This window comes from Echinops telfairi, unplaced genomic scaffold (assembly GCF_000313985.2).
Source record: "Echinops telfairi isolate 266 unplaced genomic scaffold, ASM31398v2 ScPeMD7_31;HRSCAF=116, whole genome shotgun sequence".
Lineage (NCBI taxonomy): Eukaryota > Metazoa > Chordata > Mammalia > Afrosoricida > Tenrecidae > Echinops > Echinops telfairi.
Genome location: NW_022103928.1, coordinates 59,985,475 through 60,013,377, shown reverse-complemented (window position 1 = coordinate 60,013,377; position 27,903 = coordinate 59,985,475). Strand labels below are relative to the sequence as shown.

Here is a 27,903-nt window from a genome sequence, read left to right as displayed (position 1 = left end):
CAGGGGTTTTCGAACTTTGGGATGAGTAGAAAGACGAGCCTTGGGTGCTTGTTAAACTGCAGATTCCTGGGTTCTTCTCTCAGGGATTATGATTCCGGCCGGGCCTGGGAGAGTCCAGAAACTCACAGCTTAACAAGAGCCCTCGATGGTTCTGGTGCAAGTGGTCAGCAGTTGGAGACAGCCCCCCCCCCCCCAGGGGGTCACGGGGGGAACAGCCGCACTTCTCCCCAGCAGCCCACACCTAAGGCTGACTTTGATCTCACAAAGCACAAGCCAGGAAGACCACTTGCTCCCGTGTTTTTAGCCCAAGACGAATGCTCTCTGGTTAAGGAAAGCCAAGTGAAAACCAATGTCTGCTTTTCTTTCTAGGAGAAAGAGCAGAATGCGGCACCACCAGGTAAGCACCGGGCAGTCTTCTGCCGTGGGGGGTGGGGGGTGGGGGTGCGGTGTGGAGGAAAGCTGGGGAGAGGTGGGAAGACAAGACCGAAGCTCAGAGGAACTAGGGTGTTCTCGGAGGGGACATGACAGTCCCTACAGGACGGTGTAGGTGTGCTGAGAGACAGGGCCCGAGGCAGTTTAACTGCTATGCTTATTGTAGGCTTAGTCTGGCACAGCCTTGGCCCTTCTGGGCCTATGATGGGGGTGAGGAGAGCTGGTGGGGTGGGGGTGGGGCGTTTCCCCTTGGGCTCTCCCTGGCATGGGAGTGGTGGAGGGCAACCAGCAGAGGCCAGAGGGTAGGAGGGCGGGGGGCGGCGGCTGTTGACCTTTCTTCCCATCTGTCACGTGGCTGTTTAGCAAACTGCCCAGCCTGGACTGGGGGTCCAGCCTACAGCACCCAGACAGATCTAGCCAAGGCTCTGGGTGGGGCTTTTGCTGCACAGGTCTGGGCTTATGCATGTGCCTGTCGACCCAAGCGTGCACCCACACCTCGACTGCCGCACCTGGCTTGGAACCTCACAGGCACCCCCTGCCCTCCACCCCTGCCAGGCAGGCAGCACACAGGCACATCCTACTTCCTCTCAGGCTTGCTCAACACTACCCTCCGCGCTTGGCCCTCAGCCCTCAGCAGACCAGAGCCAATGAACACTTTCAGTGCCTGCAGCTGGCCTCTCCCCAGGCTAGTCCATTTCTCAGTGGCCAGCCATTGGACACAAACAAGACCTTCTCCTCTGCTCCATGCCCTCAGCCGGCGGCCCCCAGACCTGCGTGATTCTGCCACCGGCCATTGAGGGCCATTGGTACCTCATTTTCTGGACCCAGTGACCCCAAGAGCAACTTTCCACACAAATTCTTCCCAGCTGCCCAGAATCCTGGAAAGTTGCTGTATTTGGCCCGGGGATGACGAGTCTCAGCTCTCTCCTACTGCTCCTGCGGGGACTTGGCTGCAGAGATAGACGTTCAGTCAGTACAGCTATTCCTCTGGGCCTCCGCCATTTGGGGAACACCAGGGTGACTCCTCAGGTCAGGCCAAGGACCTTCCAACACAGGTGTCAGCAGATGTGCAGGGTCCTTTCTAAAAACCTCTGCAAAACAAGCCCCTTGTTTTGGCTCTAGCAAGAGCATGCCGTGCTAGACCCAGAACAACAGAGGCCGCACGTTACACCAAAGTCCGCACCGAGTGAAACGAGCCGTCCCCAGCTTCCACCTCCTTCCTAGCATCCAAGGGGGTGGGGTGGGGTGGGGGGGAGATTGTTCCCGCAGATTTCAGAAGAGGCTCTCTGCGATCTGGCTCTGGGTCAGGTCTCAGGGCCACCTCAGATCTCTGAGGTGTTGTCTTCCACGCCTGCTGTAACCAAGGGCCTGGGAAAGCCAAGCTAGGATCATCAGACCTCCCACTGCAATAAAGTGTAAGCCCAGCTGTCTGCCCTCTGCTCCCTGAACGAGGTCAAGTGATTTCCAAACTCACTTCCTTGTTGGGGACTCCTTGGCAACTTAGAGGAAAATGGCTCTTGGTGACTTCCATGGTTTCCTACATGTGGTCAGTGCCATTTCATATGAGCATTGCCACAAGTCGCCCCAGCCAAGCCCTGGTGGTCTCTTGTTGATGGACTCACATTTTGGCACGTTGCCTGCGACTCCTTTTTTCCTCCCATTTAGGACAGCCCGGTTTCCTAACAACCACCCAGTGTCGGCTGTTCAGATGAGCCTCTTCACTTGGAAAACATACTTATTGTTATTGGCAACCCAAACCCCTGCCTCTGAGTCAATTCTGACTCTAGTGCGCCATTGCCTATTGAACTGAACGGAACCGTCCCTCTGGGTTTCTGAGGCTGTCAATCTTTACAGAAGCCAACTGCCCCATCTCGACCCCTTGGGGCACCTGGTTGATTCACATGGCTGACCTTTCCGTTAGCAGCCCAAGGCCTAACCCACAGGACTACTGGGGAGCCTTCATGAACACCAAAGCAAGATGCAAACGGAGGGTCTGACCTTCACTATTATCTACACGGCTTCCCTAAGTGGTCCCTGTCTTATGGGTTAGAGGTGGGATCACTCCTTCGAGAGCCCATGGTCAAGTCCACGCAAGCACATGCACGCACAAGCAGACCCTCCCCACCAGCCTAACTGCCACAGAAACGTCATATTGCCACCACCTCGGACATTGGCACCCATGGGATAACACCCACCTGGGTGGTCTTGGACATGTTTTAACTTCCATCCTTTGAGGCACAGACTAATTTTGAGGCCAATGCCCACGGTGCTGGGCTATGTTCACTGGACTCGTGGTTGAAGGGCAGAAAGGGGACATTGGTCTCTGGTTTCTCTTCCTCTCTCTGGCTCTCTCAGTTCTTGTTTGCCCTGCCTCTATTTCTCTTTCTCTCTCTCTTTCCCTTTCGCTCTGCAACTGAGCAGCAGAAGAGATGGAAGGCTTAGGCCACCCCACTTCCCCTGGCTGGGCTGCTCCCCTGCTCCCCACTTTGTGCCCCACCCAGCACTTCAGTAAGTCTGGCTCTGTTTGATGTTGTGCAGTCGGGATAGCTACGTCTCTGTGTCAGAGCTACCAGTCTGGGCCCACACAGAGAAAGGACACCCACTTCGATTCAACCGTCATTGACTTTTCAGTTTGGGCCAGAGAAATGTAGGGGGAATATGGCCGTATATATGTGTGTGTGTCTGTGTAGAAGATACACACACACACACACACACACACACACACACACACACACACATATATATATATCTTCTTTTCCTTTTATTACAGTTTGTGAGATTAAAAAATAAAGAAAACGGCCTGAGGACTTCTTTAAGAAATCCTCCTGGTAGATGCCTCAGATTTTTAATAGCGGTGTTTGACACCGGATGACGAGTGTTCCCTCCCATACTCTTCCACGAGAGTGTGAAATGGGATTTCCAGCGCCCGCTGGGCACTCTGTGACAAAATCGCCTTTCCAAACTGTACCCTCTCACGGAGCTGAGTCCTCACCCTCACTGAAGGTGTGCGACCTTGAGCAAGGCTCTTCCGTGCTGATGGGCTCATTTGCCTGAGGTGCAAGATGCTTGCTTGTTGTGAGGGTCTCATGACACCTGGGAGAAGGGACACCGAACGCAGAACCCCCAGACGCTGTGGGAAGTAGGTGTGGGTGCTTGCTCTCCTCAAGCTGCACCCAATCCTTGGGACCCATGGCCTTGTGTCTGCTTTTTGACTGATGGGTTTGGAAATTCAAAAGCAGATTGAGTATAAGGAGTGCTGCCCCACATATACACATCTTCCAAAACTAAGTAACTTGTGAAAAAGAAAGGACTGACATGGACTTAGCTAACCAAGTTGACATAGGTCTAAGCTGGGCCCAAGTCAACTTGCCTGTTGTTTCTTGTAAAAATGTTTGCGTTTTTTTTTTAATATTAAAAGTCTTGTACCTCCTCTGTGTAAAACAGAGCCCCTTGATCTGGGCTGTTATTGGGGCTCTGTTTAGGTGGCATGCAATTTGAAATCGGTTTTGTCTTTGCCCGTGCATGCCCTGGAGCTAGCAGCATTTGCTCAGCACTCAGACACCTACTAGAAGTTGGCTGGCATTCCCTAGCTGGGCTGGGCTACGTACCTAGGCAAACCCAGTAGGCAGAGGCAGGGGTGAAACCTCACTCACCTGGATTGGCTGGAAAGTCTACAAAACTTCGTGTCCATTCATGGAAGCCAATGAAGCCAGTCTTCCTGGTGAGACATAGCACATGTGAGCCTTCGGTGTGCCAGGCCACATCCACTGTTGCTCTCCCAATTTTGAAACAAGCCCCCCTGACATGAACTGCCTCTCGGGGTGAGGGAGCCTCCTCCTCATCTTAGAAAAAAACCCTGGCAGCTTGAGTCAGGCCAACTTGGGTGACGAAAGGTGAGCAAAGAAGCCAGCACAGGTGTATGCATGGTAAGCCACCCTGGTGTACGTGGTGGTTTTTCTGTCCCTAGTGAACTGTTGTGTGGTTTCCCCAACTCCCTGTGGCTAAGCGTGGGACTCGGGGAATGGATCCGAAAGTAAAGCAAGACACTTTCAACCTGACTGTGGCCAGAGTTCATGGGATGGGTCCTTTGCTAAGAGTGCAAACGTTCTTTCAGCATCCATGACTGTGGCCTGGTGGGCAGGGCACTTGGAGCCCAATAGCCTAGACTTTGGGGTCCTGGTTCTGTCAGTACGCCTCTCAGAGCCTCAGTTTCTGCTTCTGTGAAGTGGGACCTCTAGGAATCCCAGGGTACAGATTGAAGTCCCGTATGATGTGATAATGGGTCTGAATGGACTTTAAAGGGAAGCATTCTTCACAGAGAGCAAGATCACCATTTTCTTCTGGATCACCCAGGAGCCCCAAAGAAGCTGCAGCCTCCCTCTTGGCATCAGTTTCTTCATCTCTAAAGTGAGAAGACTAATTGCCCAGCCCTTAGATCGAAGGAATAAAGATCAGTCAAGTGCATTTGAAATGCCAAGAGGTCTTAGGAACATCAGTGCCCTGGTATATTGAGAGCCTTGGGATGCATTTAAGCCCAACTAATGAGAGCTGACCCTCTCACCTTTGAAAGTCTCTTGCTTTCTCAGGCTCTATAGATCGATTATCCACCTCTCCACCGATTCCCCCTTCATCCGGTTGGCTTTGCAGGCTGAGCGCCTCTGATTGGATTTTCAGGGCTTCTTGGACACACATTATGTCCTCGCTGTGATTTCCTTGTTTCACCTCCTGGGTAAATGGCGACGCCCTTGCCATTCAGAGGCCTGCAGACGGAGCGTTGGCTGCCAACGTGCTGGGGGCTCGGGGCTGCCGTTGACTTTTTGTGTTGTTTTCCAGGCACAGGGTTTAAGAGCATCTTTCCCAGTTGTATGTTTATGTTGGTTGTTTTCTTTTTTCTTTTGTTCCATTTCCTCCTCCTAGGCCCCCCAGCCTCCCCCCTAAACCACAGAAAATGAGGAGACCTAGGCCTCTCTCAGTGTATAGCCATAAACTCTTTAATGGCAGTATGGAAGCGTTCATTAAGGTACTTGCTGCGGAGCCATAGAGTCCGCGAATGCACCCAATGTAATGGCAGCTGCTCTCCACCCAAATCCTCTCGGGTCGCAGCCCTGGCCTGGCATGGGATTGATCCTCCCTCCCTGTGCACCCAAAGCAAGCCATTTCCTGTGCTAAACTTCAGGGAGCTTAAGTCTGCCATTGGGGTCACAGTCCAAACTTTGGGAGGCACAGTGAGGTGGGGGAGGGAGTGTGATTGCAAACAGCACTGAGAACGACCCTGTGGGGAACAGTGTGCTTTTAGGCAAGCGCTTTTTTTTTTAAGTGGCAGCAAAGAAAATGCTTCACTTTGTTACGAGAGAAAATGCCCATCTCACTTTGCCTGTAGGTTCAGTGATTCCTTGGAAGGGAGAGAAGTTAAGGCCCTTTCTTTAGAAGTTCAGCTTAACCCTGTACACCTGACACTGAAAGTAAAGGAGCTTCGCCTAGTGCCGTTGCATCCTTTGGCTCTTAAATCTCTTCACCAAAAAACAAAGAACAAAACAAGCACACACTGCCATCAAGTTCATTCGGACTCATGGTAATCTCATGGGACATGGTGAGCTCAGAAACCTCTTTGGGTTTCTGAGAGTTTACATCTTTATGGGAGCAGACAGCCTCATCCTTCTCCCAAGGAGCGGCTGGTGGATTTGAACCACTGACCTTGTGGTTGGCAGCTCAATGCATTCATAGCCCATTATGCCATGGGGCTCCTTACCTTCATGCTAACAGAACACAAATAAAGCCATCCCAGAGCTCCTGGCTCAAGGGTGAAGTAAGATGGCAATGGAGTTGCAAAACAAACAAACAAACAAACAAAAAGACATAAGATGGAGGAGTGGGAAGAAGGGAAGATGCCTTCTAAACAGCACTTGGAGGAACTCCCCTCCCCGTGTTTGAGAGTCTGCTACCAATGAGTGAGGCTGCCTCGTACAGAAGACGAGACCGAGCTCTATCTGGAGAAGTCCATGTAAAGACCCTGGGGTTTGCCGATGTGTGGTGTCAGCAGCCCTGCTCGAGTTCTGCCGCAGATCGTACACAGCACTGAACATTCTAGAAAAGAGACTTGATACTGGTTCTGTCTCAAGGATAGACAAGCCCCCCCCCCCATGGTCTCTGCCTGGGGTGGGAAGGCGAGGGGGAAGAGAAGATGGAGCTATAGATGAGCGTCAGTTGAGGTTGCCTGGGGCCAAGAACTTCAAGTCGTTTGACGCTACCAGGATTCCTGCCTACAAGGAAGGGTCTCTTGATCAGGAAAGAGAAGATCTGCTTCCCAAGGGAGCAGGCCATATCCAGGAGGGTCATGGAAGGATGAGGCTGGGTAAAGAACCCTTTCTTCACCCACCCCCACAGCCCCGCCTTCCCTCTCTCTCCTCGAAGACTGGCTTCTCATTCACCTTTGCACCCCAACCGGCCATTCTCCAAAGCTCAGAGGGGACGAGGAGATCTGACCCATTACTTCGGGGCCCGTCAGGAGTTTATATGCAGCTTGGAAGGTTTTAACCACAGACCACCGGAATTATTAGGTGAGTCCAGACGCGTACTTGGTGAATTTTCTATACAGAACAACTTCCGGGAGAGTTAAGAGCTGGAAGAGATCCTGAGCCTGAGAAGACAAAAGGCGTCGTATGGGGCTTTGAAGGCAGGGAAGGAATAAAGAAGAGAGTCGGCAGAGGAAGTCCTAGAAGGAAGGACGGCTCAGAGACAAGGGCACTTCCCATCACAACCCGTTCCTTGGAAATGGGGGGATCGGTCAGCAAACAGCTGGCTCTTCCCTGACCAGCTTGGAGAATGAGGCGTCCCATCTCGACACTCTCTTAATAGGAAGAGGCTAATAGGAAGAGGCTATAAATAACAGTGACAACACAGTCACGTGACTTTGTTCCTGCTGATAAACACACCAGGACTTGTGCCACCGTGGGACTAGCAAAATTATTGGAATAAGTCCACAGCCTCCTAGGGGGGGACCCGACCACTTAGAAGACTTCGTGCCGTGCCTCTCTGAGCGCAGAAGACACGGTGTGTTGAACACTGTTGTGTTTCCTTATGCACACTCTTCTCACTTATCAACATGGTTAGGGTTCAAAGGTCAGTCGTTCCATGAAAATGGAGGCTGACTGCTCCAGATCCCAAAATGCAGGATGGCATCGTGGGTACACATTGGGCTGCTAGCTGCATGGGCAGCAGTTCAAAACCACTCCCTGCTCCTCAGGAAAGAGGTGGGACTTTTTACTCCTGTAGACAATTACAGGCTCAGAAACTCATAGGGACATCCTACCCTGTCCTATAGGATCGCTGTCAGTTGGTATTCACTCTATGACAGTGAGTTTGGTTTGGGTTTTATATCACTAAAGAATTGCAAAAGTACACCATTACCACGATATCACATAGACAGCCATGGAACTGCCAACTGATGTTGCCACATAACTGCCAAGCCTCTGATCATCACGACCCAGGGAAGGGACATATAACTTGACCCCTGACAGCTAGTGTTACTCTCCCTTCCTACCTTGGCCTTCATTCCTGCCAGGCAGCTGTTGTTCATGTACAGAGGAATTAGAGAGTAGATTTTTTTACTCTTGTGGTCAGTGTGCAATGTGGAACAGTGAGGTAGTGGATACGTGGGCAGGGGGTGTGGTCACACTGTACTTAAGCCACATGTGACCAGGGCAGCTCCTCAGACTCAGACTGCACGCCTGCTAGGAGCTGGGCCATGGGTGACAAAATGGGACACGGTGTGGCTCTTCCTTGAAAAGGCACTTGAGGAGCTTACAGCTCTTGTGCCCGGCACTCCAATGTGCAGTCTGGGAGGCTGCCCGTATGAACTGAGAGTCACCAGCTTTGAAATGTCACACCTGTGAAACATTTCCCCTAAAACAACATCCCTGGGACTCCGGGATTAAGGTGTCCAACGGGGATAGAGAAGCACCCTCAAGTTCAAAAAGATGGATAAATGTGAGTTTTAAAAACTATTACCCTACATTGAATTGATTCCATTTAAAACCCTAGCTTTTCCCCTCCTATCAGGAGGAAGAACCCCATTTTTTCAAATTATACCAACACATTTTGAAACCTAGGAGGTAGACCTGGGGGGTGGGGGCGGGACAAAGAGAATCCCCGCCTTGCTTCTATAAAACAAGAATCATGATGACCCACCTTTTGAGTTGGTCGGAATTAAGGGAGTTGATATAAGTCAGGTTTCTGTAGCCCATTGGTTCTCAACCTTCCTTTAATACAGTTCCCCATGTTATGGTGACCCCCACCCCAACCATAAAATTATTTTCATTGCTGCTTCATAACTGTAATTTTGCTACTGTTATGAATCAGGCAACCCCTGTGAAAGGGTTGTTCAACCCCCAAAGGGGTCCGACCCACATTGCAAATGCCATGAAAGTATTGGCTATTGTTTTTTTAATTCTATTTATTTATTTTTGGGGACTATTGTTGTTTAGTGTCATTAACTTTTAGGAAACTGCTCCAGGAGCTCCTTTTGATGAGGCTGTGGTTTCCATTGTAGGGTTCAGGTAGACGTAGCCAAGATGTGGGCTGGCAGATGATTCTAGTGATTGTGGCGCCCGGGACAAAACGACATCACTAGAGGACACATATCCTCCAGTTCCTTAGCTGGGCGCTCCCGAGGAGGCTGGATGAAGCATAGTATCCGTGCCTCTGCACGCACGGAGGTGGGGGAAAGAGCAGACAGGATCCTCCCCATCCTAGAAAGCAGGCTCCACCCAGAGAGGTGTATTTCTCTCCCTTTTTTCACGTAGCCGGGTTTTCCTTAGGCATCTCAGGTCCTTGGGTAGCTTCTTGCCCATTCGTGGACAGACAGCCCAGTGTGTTGAAGGGAAGCTAGCTATGGGATGAGGGAGGGTCCCAGTACACACGCTTCCCATGCTGGTCCCCTGGTGTCCTGGGAGGGAGGCCCCGGCAGCCAGACTAGAAGGCCAGCCAGAGGCCAGTCTGATCACCATGAGTCACTGAGGCGGGGTGGCCCTCCCTGCAAGCAGGCTATTTGGCGGAATCCCCAGGACTTTGGTGGCTGCCCTTGCATTTTGGCGTTCACGGACTCTGAAGGATCTGCTTACTCCAACTGATCTTATTCCTGCGTGATCTTTTCTTTCTCTCCTGCTCTGCTGCCTGTTTATGTTTTGTTATCAGAGGAAGAAGAAATGCTCGAACCAGGAACCAGGTATTTACTAGAAAGGCCCATTATCCCCGTTCCGTTGGGTGGAATCTGCCCCGAGTGCTGATTTCCAGAAGAGCCCACCTTGCCTGTGACCAAACGGGTCCATATTCCCATCCTGTTCCTGGTCTTGGTTAACCAAGGTGTAGAGGAACCAAGCAAACATGCGAACTGATGGTTTTCTCTGCCCCTTTCTAGCACGAGCTGCATATGCTCCGTGGTTTCCTTACCTCCTGTTAGGCTGGCCTGTCCAGAGAAACAGAACCAGAGACACACATTTGTGCATGAGAAAGAACTTTATATCAAGAAGCAATTTTTTAACAAAGTCAGTTTATATATTGGTATAAAATTTATATCAATAAAGCCTCTCAGCCCAGTCTTCCCTTCTTAGAGTTCAAAGGCCCCTAAGAGCCAGCGTTACCACCACCCTCCGCCTCCCAAGGGTGTTCTCAAGCTTGGCATTAAACACCGAAGTGATAGGATGAAGTCTTGGTTCTGTCGTGTTATGCACCATCCCCAAGAACAGTGTTGGACTGGGCCAGTGGAGTGGGAGAACAAGAATTCTTAAAGACCAGACTTACCAACTCCCTCCAAAGAGCCAAGTAAGCCCCACCACATGGAGGGCCCCTCTCCCCTGCCCCAGCTCCACCTGTTAAGCCTCCTAGCCCCAGATCCTTCCCAGCTGGAGACAAGACAGAGCATTCGTTAACGTGATCAAAGCAATGCCTATCTATGTAGATGACCGATGACTTTCTATTTCGATTGCTCACGGAAACGTTTCGATTAGCAGTTCCTTGCTTGTTTTCCTACTAACACGATGATACTAATATTCTGGCTTGAGTTTACAATCTGTATTTGAGATGTCTTTTTCCTGCGGTGGTTTCCAGACCCAATAAAATGCACAATTTCCCTCCCCCCCACCCCCACCCCAAGGACTCAGGACAAGCTATACCACTTGTGGTTGAGAGCTGCATCCGGTACATCAATTTATACGGTAAGTTTGCTCGTGAGGGGCCACGGTCGTGTTTTCACCTCCCTCCAGAATGAAGCCAAGCTGGAAAAAGCGAGATTCTGATGCTCCGTGGGCGGCCCTCTGACTGCCTCCTCTTCCAAGAGGGGAGCGTGCCACGTGGGGCGGCTGCTATCCTGCTACTGTCTCTAGAGCCTCAGTGTGTCCAGAGGAGAATGAAGTGAGAGGAGGGGGTGAGAAGCCCACTAAGTTGGGAAACTGAGGCAGTGGGCATATAACTTTCACATCCACTTGTACGTTCCTCTAACTGAGTCCATGACAGGCACCGTTTAGACACTGATCGACAAGCGTGTACAAAACAGCTAAGATGCATGCACCGGAGAGGGGACATTCTCAATGAGAAGGAGACAGAAATGAGCAAGCAGACAACTACGTGGTGTCATTTCAGGTCATCCTGGTGCCCTGAAGATAATTATAGGGGACAAAGAATGGTTGGGAGGGGGTGGGACTGCTGTGGCTCCGGTGGTAAGGAGAGGCCTCTCTGAAAGGGTGACAGTTGACCTAAAGCTTGAGGGGGGAGAGGGCACCTGCTGGGCAGTGGAGGTGTATAAAGAACGGCCCATGCTCAGGCCTAAGATGGGGAACAGGCCAGTGTGGCTGGATGGTCATGAGCCAGCAGGATGGGCTCAGAGTCACAAGTCGCAGCAGCTCAAGAATAAGACAAGCACTTGTTGAGAGCACACTAGATCTAAACCAAGGTTGGACTACGAATCCCCAGTTACCATCACGCGGCCCCCACTCATGGCATCTGAGCCGTTTGTACGTCACAGCCGAAGCCATCCGCACTGGCTTTGACTGGAAGCCCGGCCCTTGGAGGCCTCTCTCAAAGGACGGGGAGAAAGAGAAAGGAGGGGGTGGGGGGGGGTGTTACTCTTAATTCCAGTGGCCCGATAAGCTTAAGAGCCTCACGGCGTTTCCGTTTGTTCTCAGGACTCCAGCAGCAAGGGATCTTCAGAGTGCCGGGGTCTCAGGTGGAAGTCAATGACATTAAAAATTCCTTTGAGAGAGGTAGGTGCCGAGTGTTCATCTCAAGTTTGTGGCCAAGGGAGGCCAAGGTTGCTGTGAGCCCTTGCCGAGGGCCAGTGATGTGCTGGAGCTGACTTATGTTTCCCACATGAGCATCAGTGACTTGATATTGGTGATTTGAAATCACACCCTGTGGGAGCGTTTACACCCCAGAAATTGGCCGATGCTAAAACCTTGTTTTCCCCTCTGGAATGCCGTTCGATATCTACCAGCACACCACTACTCAGGTGTGAGTTTAACCCGGGCTCCTACGGTGGTTGCTGGAAAACTGGGTCTGGTACAGAACTTTGGAATCTCTAGGTGAGTCTGCGAAGGATGCTGTGTTTTAGAAAAGTTGGAAGACTATGGATAATACAAGATGGTTCTTGTTGTTGGGAGGTATCGCCTGTAGGTTTTGACCCAGAGCTGCCCTGTGGACAACAGAAGGAAACACTGCCTGGCCCTTGAGCATCCTCACGAGTGTGGCTGTGTCTGAGCGCGTTGGTGCAGTCTCTGTGTCCACCCGTGGGACTGAGTCACCGTATCCGTGGTGCTCTTCTTTACTGGCCTTCTACTTACTTAACCAGGCATGGTGTCCTTCCCTGGGGACTGGTTCCTCCTGATAGTCTAAAGTACAAGAGATGAAGTTTCATTGTCCTCAGTTCTCTGTTCTGTTTGTACTTCTTCCAAGATGATTTGTTTATTCTTCTAGCCAAACCAAACTCAAAACCACTACCATTGAACCATTTCTGACCCTAACTAGGATTTCCAAGCTTTGCACATGTTTACTGAGCATACAGCCTCATAATTCTCCCGAGGAGCAGTTGGTGGGTTTGAACCACTGACCTTTTGGTTAGCAGGTACAATACTTACCCAACGGCACCACAAGGGCTTCTTAGTGTTCTTAGTCAACACCATACTGTAGAGCAGTGGTTCTCAACTGTCCTAATGCTGTGATCCTTTAATACAGTTCCTCATGTGGTGGTGACCCCACAACGATAAAATTATTTCCGTTGCTGCTTCATCACTGTCATTTTGCTACTGTGATGAATCAGGCGACCCCTGTGAAAGGGTCATTCAGCCCCCAAAGGAGTCACGACCCACAGGTTGAGAACCACTGCTTTCAAGGCCTCCGTTCTTGTCTCATCCTTCTCCCCTGTTCTGCTGTGACATGGAGATGAAGGGACTCGGAGCAGCCTGGCTTGAGTCAGGAGCGCCTTTAGCCCTCAAAGGGTCATCTTTTGGTTATTATTTTTTAAAGAAGTCGTTTGCAGCATATTGCCCATGCATACAGCATTTGATTCCTTGATTGCGACGTCCATAGACATTGAGTGTGAATCCAATCAAAAGGCAATCCTTAACAACTTCCAGTCTTTTCTCTGTTCATCATGAGAGCAAGAGATGCTGTTCTCTCCGCCCCCATGAGCATCCCTAATGAAGAGTTCTGTCTCATCTCCCACTGGACCCTCCAGCCCAGAGCTTTGTTTCTTCATTCCCTCCAACTCCTGAACAGCCCTGTTCGCCTGTGTTCCTGGTAAATAAAAGGAGCCATGGTCTGGAACCGGTACTGGTTCCACCCCTGGGCTCATCACTCCCTCACCTAGGACTCTCTGTGGCCTGCCTGGATCTCATGGGCACCTGCACCACATGGGCTTCCAGCTCTCAGCATCTCCCTGTTGTACAAATGTCCCACTGGAGGAGGCGGCCAGCCCCCTCCCCACCTGCACAGTGCTGCTTTCCTTCCCTCTTGGATGTGATTCCTGAAGGCCAGCCCCTCCTGGCACTTGCGTGGGTGCCTTGCAGGGGCGATGTGCAATGTCCATGGCTTCTCACTTCCTAGCAAGACTTGGCTCACCCCTGAGACACCCAGCAGGGCAGAGATGGGCTGACCCAAATGCTCGGTCACAACACATAGTTTCTATTTCTTCCGTGCCTTGAGTATGCAGTTGGACCCTCTCTCTCGCATCAGCTCAATGTGAATCTCGTTTTCTCACCGGCCTTGTTCTCCGGCCTCACCTGAGCCTATAGTGCCGGTGTCTTCCTCGGGAAAGATAAATCCTGATCTGTCTCCCTTAGGAAAACCCAGAAAGCTTGGAAATGACCTCCAAGCTTTCTGCCATACTTGGAATTTAAAAGTAGGCTCCTCCAACCCTTTAAGCACACACTGTGCTTTGTATGTCATTGTTCACACATTGGGTATGTCACTGCAGTGCCACTGAATCAGCTCCAACTCATGGCGACTCTAAGGACAGAATGAAATGCTACCCAGTTCTATGCCATCCTCACACGGTGGCCAGCACGTAGAACGTCTTCTAACTTTGGGGGCTCATTGTCCAACACTGGAGTAGGCGATGTTTGATTGTGATTATAGGGTTTTCACTGGCTAATTTTGGGAAGTAGGTGCTTAGATTTCCCTTCTAGTCTGTCTTAGTCCAGAAGCTGATCTGGAACCTGTTCACTACGGGAGACCCTGCTAATAATGGATACACTGGTCTCCAGCATCATCGTAACACAGCCACCGCTGCGATATGGCAAACTGATTGATGATGATAAGGCAGTAGTCCCATGCTGTATAAAGTCCTTGAGAATCCAAGTGATCTAAGCATTGGCTGTGGGCAAGGCTGTTGGATGACAATTCTACCTTCCCCAGAATATCAGAACAATGACTAAGAAAGACTGAAGAATAATTAATGCATTTGAGTGATGGTGTTGGTGAAAATCTTGAATATATCATGGATGAACAATACCGTCTTGGAAGAAGTACAGCCAGAATGCTCCTTAGAAACAAGGATGGCAAGACTTTGTCTCCTGTTCCTTAGGCATGTGATTACCAGGGCCCAGTCCCTAGAAAAGCACCCTGTGCTTGGTAAAGGGTCAGTGGACGGAGGAAGGCCTTTAATGCCACGACACAGCAACTGCTGCAGTGACCCAAGCATGACCGAAACGATGAACACGGCTCCAGATGGGCAGTGCTTGGCTGCTTTCTATGTAGCGTGTCTATGGGCTCATCCCAACTCAACGCAACCACCACAGCGTGGTACACAGCAATGTATCACACCCTGCTCGCCCACCTACCTGCAGTGGTTCTCTTTCATTCTCTTCCTGGAAAAAGCTATCATCCACGCAAACCTTTCTCCTCGCCGTAAACTCTGGCATTGCCTTCAGTCCTGGAGCCCAAATTTGGATGCTTCTTTACGGACTAAGTGCCTTCTGAGAGTAAGGGCAGGAAAAAAGCCAGGTGTCTCTATGTGTGTTGTGACTGTTAAGTTGGCTCTGACTCGTGGCAACTTTCTGTAAACAGAACAAAGCGTCGCCCGGTCCTGTGCCATGTTTAAACCAAGAAACTCCCTACCATGCACTCGATGCCACCTCAGAGCAGCCCTATAGGAGGGGAGAACTGTCCCTGCCTGCGGGTTTCCGAGCCGGTTCCTCTTTACAGGAGTAGAAAGCCCCATCTTTTTCCCTGCGGGGACTGGTGAACCATAGCTGTGTTTTTGCCCATTGCTTTGGCCACCATGCCAGTCTCCCTAAAAGGCTCCCTCGACTTTTTCTGTTCTCCATTTGACGGGCTTTCTGTTGCTGTAACGTGTTGCAGTCTCGGAAACGCACGGGGCAGTTCTAGCCTGTCCTACGGGGTCGCTAGGTGTTGACATGAACTCAATGACAGTGAATAAGAGACAGTCAAAAATTTTAGGCTGTCTTATGCACATTTGCCCAGTGCAGTAAGTTGATTGATCATTAATTGGTGTTTCGAGTAGAATTAGCTCAATGACAACCTCAATTTCTTTTTCATTTATCATGATGTGTTTATTGGAATATGTGTGTGTGTGTGTGTGTGTGTGTGTGTGTGTGTGTATAATCTGTTCATCCTGCTTAACAAGGGGGCTCATAAGCAATGGGATTTTTTATATTTTAAAACTCAACATGCCTTTGTGGTATCATTTGAGAGACAATCTGGTATATGTTCCCTTCCAAAACTCACTGCCATTGCATTAAGTCCGTCATAACCACCCTGTAGCACAGGACGAACAAGCCCTGTGGGTTGCTAAAACTGTGACTGTTCACTGAGGATGGAAAGCCTCATCTTTCCCCGATGGACTGCCTGGTGGTTTCTAACTGCTGACCTTAAGATCAGCAGTCAACTCTATGCCCACGAGAGTATTCAAGCTCTTTAGGGGCCCCCAGAGTATCTCCAGGGCTGAGGGAGAGAGGGGGACTGAGAAGATAGGGCTTAGACTTCACCCTTCCCCACCCATTCAGTTCAGATGGCCTTATTGTAATGTCTTGAAAACTTATTTTCTTAAAAAGGAAAGTTGAGACTTTGCTGTAAAAGAAGGAAGTGGGAAAATAGATAGATAGCAGGTAGACAGATAGATAGCAGACAGATTGGAAAGCCTACAAATTACAGAAAGAGTGACTCTCAACAAGAGGAGACCTGGGACTGCGGGCCTGTCTGACTGTGTGAGTGTCGGACAAAGCTCTGGAAGAAGCGCAGGCGCGGGAGGTCTGCCGAGCAACTGTACGAGGGCTGTGTGAGTACGGACACTTTTCAGGGGGGGGTACGTTTTCTCTCTCCTTTTTCCACCAAGAAGTCTTATGGGGAAAGATTCTCCCCCAAGGGATCCACCAGTCTATAGAGAGAGCATCCAAGTATTCCTATTCCCTAGCCAAGGCCTTTGTGCACTTTGGCTCCAGACCTGAATGTTAACTCCAGAGCTCAGAATGAGGGGCGTGGTTTGCGTGGGTAGCAGCTTGCTGGTCCTCTGGAGGCAGAATGCAGTGGTGAGTGCGACCCTGGGGTGTTGCTCTTCCCTGGTTGCGGGTGTGAGAGGTGATGTTTGGGCTGTAACGGAGGAATCCATTGTTGGGATGTCTCTCAACACCCCCAGGAAGGCGTCAGATTGCTCCCTGCCCTCCTCTCCTCCCCATGGGAAACTCGCTCAGCCACCCTGGGTAAACTGGAAACATGCTACTCCCTCAGATTCCATCCTGCCCTACTCAATGGCCAACAAGTCCAGAGAAAGATGAAGCACATCCCACGGGCAGACCGACCGATGGTAAAAACCTGCATTCCCAAGGGCAGGTGGCTGGTGAATAGCTGGTGAAACAACATAGGATGTTATCCTTCAGCCTTGCACAAGAAAGGACCATCGGAAAATCCCTGTTTTGCAACCCCCTGAGTTATCACGGATGTAGGCAAAGGTCACCGTGAGGGCTTCCACTGAGGACAGTGGCACGCCTGTGTCACCACTGATCATTTGTGGATGGCAGAGGAGGGAGCGCGTCTTTCCAGCGGAGAGGCCTGATAGTAGCTCCTCCACCAGAGAAGGAACGTCTGCAGGGCGGCCGGACTTTGTGTGGCTCCTGAGAAGATGCACTAAGGTACCCATCAACCCCGCCCCTAGACTCTTGTTCATGAAAACCTTTAACCTGACGCTGACCACGAGGAAAGACACAAGCAGACAAACGCAGAGAGGGGTGCACTCTGCAAGGGAACTGGCTCTGAGGCTCAACACGATCTCTGAAATAACAACAGATTTCTTTCAAGTTTGTAAAATGGTCCTTTCCACCCTGAAAGGACTAAGGAGCTGTGTGAAGAGTGGTGAGGTCTTAGTGTGTGCTTATCATCTAAAACCAAGTCCCCACAGAGACCATGTGAACTCTGTATGACGTGACACTTGGAACTACTCTTCATTTTCATGGGAGCCTTCGTGGTAGAGTGGGCTATGCACTGAGCTGCTAACTACAAGGTCCACAGTTCAAACCCACCAGCTGCTCCTCAGGAGGAAGGTGAGGCTGTCTACTCCTGTGAAGATTTAAAGTCTTAAAAACCCACAGGGGCAGGGCTGCCGGGTCTTAGAGGATGGGTATGAATTGGGACCGACTGAGTGGCACTGACTTAGGCTGGGTTTGATCTATTTCCATAGGCGTCATCCTAGTCTGGTGGTGATGTAGGAGAATGTCCTTGTGCTGAGCAACGTGTGTTGCGTTCGTTTACTGTGCGCTCAGGGATGTGTGAATGGTGCAGGCTGCAAAACATCCTCACAGTGAGTGTAGCAGTTCCAACAGCCATGACGGGGGCAAAAGCAACTATGGTCAGAGGTTCACGATTGCTTAGGGAAACGTGACGGGCATGGTTGTTCCTCCATGATTCTTCCAACTTTTCTTTGAATTTGAGGATTTTCCAAGTAAAAAGTTATGGGAGGTGGCAGGGTGGAGGGCTTTAGTTTGCTGGACATGGGTGTGTGTCCGGGAAGCTGGTCCTACCCGCCGCTCTGCCGGCCCAGGCTGGGCCAGGGAGCATCTGCCTGGACACCGTCCCTGGCTCCTCGCCAAGCTGAAACATGTTCTCTTCTTTCCACTCAGGCGAAGACCCGCTGGTGGATGATCAAAATGAACGAGACATCAATTCCGTGGCTGGTGTTTTAAAACTGTATTTTCGTGGACTGGAAAACCCACTTTTTCCTAAGGAAAGCTTTCAAGATTTGATATCTACTATTAGTAAGTACCCGTGGGAAGGGGCAGGCCAATGAGGGGGGTTCCTCGTGGACTGGGAGTTCCCAGTCTAGGGTCCACAGAGGCATGTAATGAGAGAAAAAAAGGTGACCCTTGTCCTCATACAACTTGAAATCCAGTGGTGAAAATAACAAGATGCTTTGTCATGAGTAAGCCAACGTGAACGGCACATCCCAGGTCCAGAAGGAGCTCAAAGGAGCAGACAGATCAGAGCAGAGAGGGCACTCTGAGCAGGGATGTTCAGGAGGAGTGGACAGACAGTCCCACAGAGGGCTGAGGACGCAGACTAGTAAGATCAGAAGGGAGTGTCCTGGATAGAATCAAGGGCAAGAGTTTGACCCCTGTTCCCCATGGGCCATAGGACGTCATGGGAGGCTTGGAGGTCAGCTCAATCACAAGACAGACAAAGGACATGGTGACTGTTAGCTGAGCAGGTGGCTTCTCTGACGTCACTGGCCGTGAGTCCTGCTGATCAGTATGCTTCTGCTGATCCAGGGATGAGCCCGATCGCTGGGGTGGAAGTCAAGGCACCTTGACTGGAAGATGTCAAAATCCAAGGCAACATTGGAGGAGGCTTTTAACAACAGAAATCAAAACAGGTCTATTTCAGAATGGTGAAGGTGGTCCAACACCCAGTTCCACACCGGATGTTCCTTACCACCTGCTGGGGGAGGTTAGCAGCAGGACAAATGACCAAGGAGGTGGTGAGTGGAGCCAGAGGTCTCGTTAAAGACTCTTCCTGGCCCCTTCTGCCCTTTACACGACTTCTTGCTCATCTTTCCAGACCAAGCTCATGCTTCCAATCACAGCTCAGAAAGCCCACACCGCCAAGTCCCCAGTCAAGTTCCAGAAGCCTCCAGGGCCTGTTTCCTGATTGAGGCCCTGAGCAGACAGGAGTGCTGACCTTGACTTCACCCTGTATGCCACAAAGGCCTTTCAAGTGTCCTCCCAACCTTCTCATTACTGCGAGGCAATGCCTTGAAGACCAGGCAGAAGAATAGTGTGTGTCTTCAGATTCAGGAAGCTGAGCACCTTGGCCCCTAGTATGGCAGTAGCCCTCTCTGGTCAGCATGACAAGCCCGGATGGCCGGGCTCCCTTGTAAACTGAGTGCTGAGCCTCAGTCTCTGAACTGTTGTCAGCAGGAAGGCCTAGCTAATGATGGTGAGTGGTCCTGGCTTCTCATTTACAGAGTGATGTACGGTTTTCTCTTAAACGTGTTTCGGACAAACCATATTCAACATAAGATGATGGAAGCCGAGAAAAGGCTGTAGTGAGGAGTGATGGAGCTAATAGGTGTGCCGGGAACTAACTGTTAATTCTCTGGGGAGAAGGTTTCATAGAGGCAGGCCTTGGAGGTGAGCTAGAGTGTGCTGGGCAGGGAAGAGGGATCGTTGGTTTGTGCAGGAGCCCAGGGACAGGAAAATCTTTGATGAAAGGGAGGCTGTGGAGAAGGCATCATGGGGCACTGTTGGCATTTAGGGCAGAAGAATAATGCATGTCTTCATATTCAGGAAGCTGAGCAGCTTGGCCCCTAGATAGCTTATGGCAGTAGCCCTCTCTGGTCAGCATGGCAAGCCACCCCCAATGCTCCATACTTTTCGAGGTCAACCTCCTCATGTAGATCACCTGAAGATGCTTTGGGGAAGAGTGGGAGACAGGGTGGGCAATGTTGGCTGAAGCCCCGTCATGAAGAGCCTTAGACCACCAGAAGAGCAATGAGGCGCATTGTGGTTTAGAGGAGCATGTTGACGATATTCTGTGGAGGTCAGCGAGATTGTGGACAGACACTGGGGCCCTTTTGAGAATCAGCCTTTCAAGTAAAGCTGAGAGCTGTTGCTGCTCCCTCTTCCTGTCTCCAAGTCCCAGCCCCAAACACACTGTCAGCTCCTTACTATGTCTACCTCTAGCTTGACCATGAAAACCTACCTGTTCCTCACTTATCAACCATCTCATTGTTTGACGCTTCACCGTATGACAAAGTAAAAACTACTGTCTGACTACTCTGCGCAATAACACCCAGCTGGCAATAAATAATGCCAAGGTGCCAGGTGAGAGTAACACTGGCTACGGTGGTTAAGGTATGTGTCAACTTGGCTGGGCCATGCTACTCAGTGGTTTGGCAGTCATGTAATGGTGTAATCATCCTCCATTTTGTGACCTCGTGTGCTTATCATCCCTTTTTTCATAAGACCGCTCTTTGTATAATGGCCCGGTCTTTGGAACCAAACCATCTTGATAAGTGAGGCATGGGTGTAATATTGTCTTTCTCTCCAGGATGATCAGAGGCGAGTCCTTGGGTATCTGCCATGCCATTGGCTAGTATATAGCTCGATGAGTAGTTATTTATTCAGCATGTGTTTCCTCATTACCTACTATGTGCCAGGCCTGTGCTATAACTGGCATTGATAGAGAAGGTTTAATAAAATGGGGTCCCTAAGGTGTTTGTCTGGATCCTTAAGTTACAGGTGACAGAAATGCAATGTAAACTGGCTGGATCCAAAAAGTTTAGGCCCAGCTGGATCCAAGCCCTCAGACCATCAGCAGGAATCCATCCCGTTCCATCCTTGGGCTGGCTTCACTCTCAAGGAAGCTGTTCTGTCCTGATAACCCCTCGCTGCTCCGGCTTCCCTCCACCCAGACTCAAAAAAGCACCTCTCTAAACTTCCCCATCCTGAAGCCCCAAGGATGAATTTTTATTGGCTCTGATGAGGCCCTCTCCAATTCAATCCTGTTGCCAAGGGGAGTGTGATACTCTGGTTGGCCAGGCCTGGGTCAGGTTGATTCCCTGGAGTCAGAACAGAACTGACTCTCCTTGGACTATTCGCGGCTGATATAGGAGGTGGCACCCCCATACCTTTGCGCAATCAAAGGCACCCTGAAAAGCCCCTTTATGTTACAGAACTGGAGACCCCAGCTGAGAGGGTACACCACATCCAACAAATCCTCATCACCCTGCCCCGCGTGGTCATCGTGGTCATGAGATATCTCTTCGCTTTCCTCAACCAGTGAGTGCTCTTCGCCTGCCTGGCCCAGGGGGCCCCTCGGACTCTGCCCTGGCCTCTGGGGAGGGAGCGTACGGAGGCTTTTACAGTGCTACTGTTTTCAGAATAGATCATGGGCCCTTCCTGGATTTGAGCCAAGCCCCCAAAGAAGAGGACCCCGGGGAGGATTGACCCTTCCCAGGTGACTTGCGGGGCCCTCCTCTCTTCTAGCCTCTCCCAGTATAGCGACGAGAACATGATGGATCCCTACAACCTGGCCATCTGCTTCGGGCCCACCCTCATGCACATCCCTGATGGGCAGGACCCCGTGTCCTGTCAGGCACACGTCAATGAGGTCATCAAAACCATCATCATCCATCATGAAGCCATCTTCCCTAGCCCCCGAGAGCTAGAGGGGCCCGTGTATGAAAAATGTATGGCTGGAGGGGAAGAATATTGGTAAGATCCCACTCCTCTTATTGTTAATATTATTATCACCATCATTGTTGTTGTTCGATGGGAACAGTAAGAAGCTCTCCAAGGTTCTTGTGCTTTTACTGCCTGTACTTCCATAGACTTTTTATACTGGGGGGGGGGGGCTTCCCCAGGGCCTTAGGCAGTCTTTAGGTACAGCAATCAAGCCCTTCTCCATCACAAAGGACACAGCTCCACCTAGCGCAAGCCAACGGGGAACGTATCCGTTAGCGTAGCTCAAACGTCTGGGAATACGGTGTCAAGTACAGCTGCATCCAGGGGCTCACATGTTACCCTTAGGACTTGGGCCTGCAATCTCTCTCCCTTGGCTCTGCTTTCTTCCGTGTTAGCCTCCTTCTCAAGCCCCCCTCTCCCATCGTGGCTGCAAGAAGGCAGTTAGCAACTCCCGATTTGGAGCTCGTTCTCCTCTCAGCCTCCCCCAATGCCCTTCCCAGATGTCCCAACGCAAGCCCAAGAATGGTGTCTCCTTGCTAAGGTGTCTGTACCAGTCCCCAAACCAGGCACATTGACAAGAGGGTGTCATGCTCTAACTGATCAGGTTGAGGCACAAGGAAGTGGGGAAGTGACTACTTCCCATCACAGATTCATGAACTAGTAGTTCCTCCCCCTCCACCCCATCCCACGACACACACACAGTAAGCTCATTGTCTTGGAGTGCTCCACAGCAGACCTGCAGTGTTTAGTTAAGCCACTCTGTGTACCTGGCACAGTACTGTGAGGAGGAAGGTTTCAGAACCTTATCAAAATCAGGGCTGATTTACCTTCTCCGGGCTAAGCCCTTATGATGTGACGAAGGCAGAAAATCCAGAACACCTGGGGGCAGAGGCCAAAGAGGTTCAACCTTTCCTTTCTTCCCAAGGTCACACACAGGCCTACCCTTGGGCATGACCTCAACTGCTTTCCACCGACAGAAGGGTGTGCCTTTTGATTTTCAAAGCATCCCTGGACTCTTGAGTTGCCTTAACTCTATGGACATATTTGGGCAACTACTTCTAAGGCGGGAAGTGTTCTAGCCCTGGTGTTACCCTGCCTGTGAAGAAATGGCAGTCCATGGTGATGCCTAATCAGAGCTCTCTAAGCTCATTGGAGGCACCAATGGGTAACTGGGGCCTTGTTCTGTATCAGAAGATATGACAGCCAGCAAGCATAATCTGGGGACAAAGAGAAGCTTTCCTGTCCGTTTTTTGCTGTCCCGACAGCTCCCAGTTCTTGCTGCACTATCTATAACTAGTGTTCTTCGAAGTTTATCTAAGCACAAGATATAACCACCAGACTTTTCTTGACCTCGTTATTTCTGAGGGGAAGGGGAACGGTTCATTCCGTGGTGGTTTGGGAGGAGGTTTCAAGCCGATGAAGCGTAGGGTTTGGGCTGAGGGTGTCTCATGACAGTGGACAGCATTTGATCATTCAGCAAATGGTTACAGAGCACTCGCCATGGGCCCAGCCCTGGGCTGGGAGGCTGGCTGTAATCCCCAACAGGAGAGCCCCTTGAGCTTGGGAATCCACCAGGAAAGAGGCGAGAGGATGTTCCTGAAGTGGGAACCCCGTGTCCAATTGTGGTTGGTCTAGAAAGGGCCCTGCAGGGGTGAACCCTGAACCAAGACCCCAGGGAGGAACTGGAGTGTGCCCAGTGAGCCAAGAACGTTGCCGGTGATGGGAACAGCATGTGTAAGGACCCAGGGCATCCAGTCGGGTGGAAAGCAGTTAGTGTGCACATGACCAGGGGATGGCGAGAAACAAGACACTGAGGGTTAGAAGTGCCTGGTTCTGGAAGCGTTTGGCAGAATCTGGACTTTACCCAGCAGGCCATGTAGGATCATTAATACGAAAGCCCATATCCCCCTGAAATGGCATCTTCTCTGAGAAACCTTCCCTGACCATTCTACATTGGACTCTGTGCTAGTCCAGGTAGACTAGAGTGACTAATTCATAGACACTCATATGTGTGTAAGAGGGAACTTTATATCAAAGAGTAATTGTACATTAAGAAAACATTCCAGGGGCTGTGGGTGTGGAGCACGGTGGACTGCGTCCAGAAGTCCAATAGTTGCCCATATGTCCTATACCAGTCAATAATTTCTCTTCAGACTCATGCAACACATGCAATTACACTGAATGCAGGAAGTTTACAGGCCAGTGGGTGGAAAGTCTTGTGGACCAGGTGGTGAGGAAAGCATCTAAGCGCTGGGGTGGGTCTCCACGTGGCTCCTCCAGCTCCAGGGCTCTGGCTGCCATCGGCATAGCTCCATGTGGCTTGTCAGCAGGAATGTCTCGAAGGGAGAGTGTGTGTCCCACCTCCAGAGAGGAAGACAGGAGTTCCCAGAATCCTCAGGAGAAGGTCCTGCCCACACAGAGGCCTCATTGGCTATGACCTGATTGACAGGTTGGACTCCACCCTGTTCGCAAGTTGACAGGAGAAGATGTCACTGCCACAGAGTCTGTGCCCATTTGTCTCCTACATACATACCTACTTCCACTGAACACTGTGCCGCTTACTAGCCTGTTCACCTGGGCATCTTTCCCATGAGCCTCATGAGGGCAAGGCCCCTGCCCGCCTCACCCATCACTATACTCTGGGAGCTGAACCTGGATGACATTGGGGTCTAACCGATGGCCCTAAGGAAAGCCTGGCAATAAACAAAAGCCCTGGTCTCGGGGTGCTTGCTCATGCTCTAGTGAGGGGGTAGCTGCTGGTAAGACTAAACCCAATGGACAGGGTTCACGCAGGCCCCATGAGCATGCCTGACCACGGCTGGGTGGAGGCCTTTACCCAGCAGCACCTTCAGGCAGCCCGCAGGGACCCTGCTCCTCCTATGTAGCTTTCCTTTCTCTCCCTTGTCTGCCCCCTGGCTCTAAGAAAGGGCGCCAAGGGCAGCTGATCTGATGCTTGTTCCTTTACAGGCTCCCATGCATCCCGGAACCTCTTCTCCTTGACTCGGGGTTCCTCCAGGGATCCATGCCAGGCTTCCCTCTTGCCCCCAGACTCTTCCCAAACACCCACACACTGACCAAGAAGCCACCCCAGCAAAGTGCAGGGCTTCAGAGGGCTGGAGGAGCGGTGCAGGAGAGCCTCACAGAGGAGGCGTCCAGCGAGGGGCAGATGGGATGCCATCGGCCTCAGCCCGATGGGAGTGAAGGCCCGGAGGCAGAGTGGACTGGCACCCACAGATGGCTGAGTGCCAAGGGGGTAGACAGCATCCCCTGGTGAGTCCCCTTCCTGTGTTCATTGCAGCGACAGCCCACACAGCGAGCCAGGGGCCATCGATGAAGTTGACCATGACAATTGCACTGAGCCTCACACCAGCGATGAAGGTGAGTTGTGGGAGTGGGGCAGGGTGGTTGGGGCCAAGGAACCACCCCCCCACCCCCACCCCAAACTAAGGAAAGAAACAAGCCGATTGCTGTTTATTGAGTGCAGGGTGTGTGTCAGAGCGGAACCCCCGCTCCTCTGGGCTTCCGAGGGCGCCTTTTGCTGAAGTCCCTCGCCGGGCTTGTCTCCCGAGGCACCTCTGGGTGGGCTTGAACCTACAGCTTTCCAGCTGACAGCAACAACCATTAACCACGTGTGCCACCCAAGCATTCCTAGGAATGCCCCAGGGACCTCTGACCCCACCTGTTCACCAGCCCCACCGCAGGACAGGTGCCTGTGCGTACAACCCCTGCAGCTCTCCGAATCAGGCACATTCATCCTTCAGAGAGACAGGGACCAGAAAAAACCGCCACAGTCCACCATGCTCCGCCCCCACAGCCCCAGACATCTGTGGGTCCTGCTGGCCCAGGCCCCATCCGTAGCGATGATAGTGTCCCAGGAAGGAAGCCACCTTTGTCTCCCAGTCAACAGCCCCGCCATTCCTTCCGCAAACCTCTGCTGAGTCTCTTCTGCACCAGAGCTGTGGCAGGCACTGGGGCAGGCAGCTGAACGCAACACCTGTGTTGTGTCGCCTGTCTCGGTGAGCTGGCATGGTTGTCCTCTTCCACATCTGTGGACCCAGTGTCCCTCGGCCGTGTGCACGTGTCCTTGCATCAGGCCTCCTCTGGGTCTCGGAGGTCCACAGCAGAGGGACACTGGGTCCAAATGAAGTGCTTTGTTCCTGGTTAGTCTTTCTTGGTGGTCATGATGCCCATCCCCTCTGCTGGCTTCTTTCTGCTTTTATCTCTTGTCTGATAACAGGTGATGCTTCCATGCGCCAGGGTAATTCCCTTTCATCTGACCAGGGCCTTGACCTGAGTAAGGGTGTTGATCACATCCCACCCTGGTCCTCTGACTTCAGATCAGCACCGATCACATCAGATCACAATGGGAGACGATCACATTGCCATACAGCCGCCCAATGACATCATGACAAAATAGCCAAACTGCAGAAAGGCATGGCTCAGCCAAGCTGGCATAGATTTGGGTGGTGGCATGTGTGCATGCATGTGTGTGCGCGCGCATGTGCGTGCACACGTGAAATTCAAATCCATAACATGACCCCATGTACATAGACAGCAAGCAGCTCCCCATGACATGAATGACCATGCTGGGTGACAGGTGTGACCCCATGTCATTGTGGGCACTCAGATGTGAGGCCCACGAGTGATGGTCTGGGGAAGTGGGCGGTGGGTGAGAGGTCAGGTCAGCTCAGGCTCTGAGCAGCCCACTGGGCTCTCCCAGCCCTTCCCGACAAGGAGCTGAATGCAGGGTTAGTCTCCAGACCAGCGGTTCTCAACCTGTGGGTCGCGACCCCTTTAGGGGGGGTCAAACAACCCTTTCACAGGGGTTGCCCGATTCGTAACAGTAGCAAAATGACAGTGATGAAGTAGCAATGGAAATAATGTTATGGTTGGAGGATCACCACAACATGAGGAACTGTATGAAAGGGTTGCGGCATGAGGAAGGTTGAGAACCACTGCTCTAGAGAAACCTAACCACCTGGACAAGCAGTGTGGGTGAGGTGGGTCCACACCAGCTTATTGTTCAGGAGAGCAGGCCTAGTGCTGAGGGTCCACAAAGACGTCTGCTTGTCTTTTACAATCACAGGAAAGAAATGGCTATGATCCAGATGGGATGCTCTCACCTTTGTACCCAGACAGTGCTAAAATACAATTTATTATTATTATTATTATTTATGAAGGAAGGGGCCCAAGAAGTCACCCAGTGCAAAGGCACCCACAAAAAGTTACCGTGTGGCCCGATATGGCCTGAGCATAGCCCCCTGCTCCCTGTGCAAGCTGTGTTTGTTTTCTGTGAGCACTTGCCATCTCCCTAGGCGGCCCTTACCCTGCCCGGGGGCGTGGGCCACAGCCTACCGCCGCTGCATTCACCAGTAGAGTCTGCTATCCATCCGTGCGGCCCGCCATCCTCCAGTCCTTGCTGAAGAGGTCTTCTTTTCCAACAGAGAGCCAGGATTGAGGCTCATGGCCCTGACTTGGGTCAAAAGTGCCTCCATACGACCCAATCCCTGGGCCCCAAAGGAAGCTTCTGGGTCAGGCATGGGTCACAGGTGTGCTAGCAAAGCCAGGTGTGGTCCTCCCCCCCGCAAGATCCTGGGGAGTGTCCTGGGAGCCTCTGGGGGGAGATGTGAAGTTTTCTACAGTGGCTCCTCTCAGTGATTTGCTTCCCTGTGCCTCTTCTCCCTCCTCCCTATGCCAACCCCTGTTCTCCCAGGGTGCCCCCACCCTATCGTTCCCTTCCAGTCCCTGGGCTCGGCTTCCCTGCAGCATTCCTCACATCAGGATCAGTTTGCCTCCTCTCGTCCCAGAGTCTTCCTCTCTGACGTTGTCTCCTTCGTGTCTCCATGTGTGGGGGGGTGCTTGTGTATATAGATGTATGTGCCTGTATGTGTTTGTATATGTGGGTATGTATGTTTATGTGTGTTTGTGTGTATATGTATGGTGTGTATGTGTGTTTGTGGGGGGGCTGTGGGGGTGTATGTGTGTATGCAGTATGTATATGTATGCGTGTGGGGTGTATATGTATTTGTGTGTGTGTATGTATGAGTGTATGTGTTTGTGTGTGTATGTGTATATGTGGTGTGTGTGATGTGTATGTATACGTGTGTGGTGTGTGTATATGTGTGAGTATGTACATATGTGTGTATATGTGTGTGTATGTCATATGTAGTGTGCAGTATGTGTGTAGTGTGTGTGTGTGTTTGTGTCTGGGGGGATGTATGAGTACCTGTATGTATGTGTATAGGTGATGTGTATATGTCTGTGTGTGATGTGTATGTGTCTATATATGTGT

General features: G+C 51.3%; 1 protein-coding gene across 4 annotated transcripts in view; it reads left to right on the top strand.

Moving 5' to 3' along the window:
• SRGAP3 (SLIT-ROBO Rho GTPase activating protein 3) overlaps positions 1-27,903 on the top strand; it is a 286,222-nt gene that overhangs the window by 239,403 nt on the left and 18,916 nt on the right. For 2 of the 4 annotated variants that reach the window (XM_045289778.1, XM_045289779.1), the window contains exons 11-19: positions 370-397; positions 2,854-2,940; positions 9,625-9,655; positions 10,583-10,643; positions 11,610-11,687; positions 18,051-18,185; positions 21,101-21,206; positions 21,414-21,641; positions 24,910-24,989. In XM_045289778.1, coding sequence (XP_045145713.1) covers positions 370-397; positions 2,854-2,940; positions 9,625-9,655; positions 10,583-10,643; positions 11,610-11,687; positions 18,051-18,185; positions 21,101-21,206; positions 21,414-21,641; positions 24,910-24,989 — 834 coding nt within the window. Of the gene's footprint in view, positions 1-369; positions 398-2,853; positions 2,941-5,349; positions 5,453-9,624; positions 9,656-10,582; positions 10,644-11,609; positions 11,688-18,050; positions 18,186-21,100; positions 21,207-21,413; positions 21,642-24,909; positions 24,990-27,903 lie in introns of all 4 variants that reach the window. The other 2 variants (XM_004702263.2, XM_004702262.2) reach the window with 2 other exon arrangements.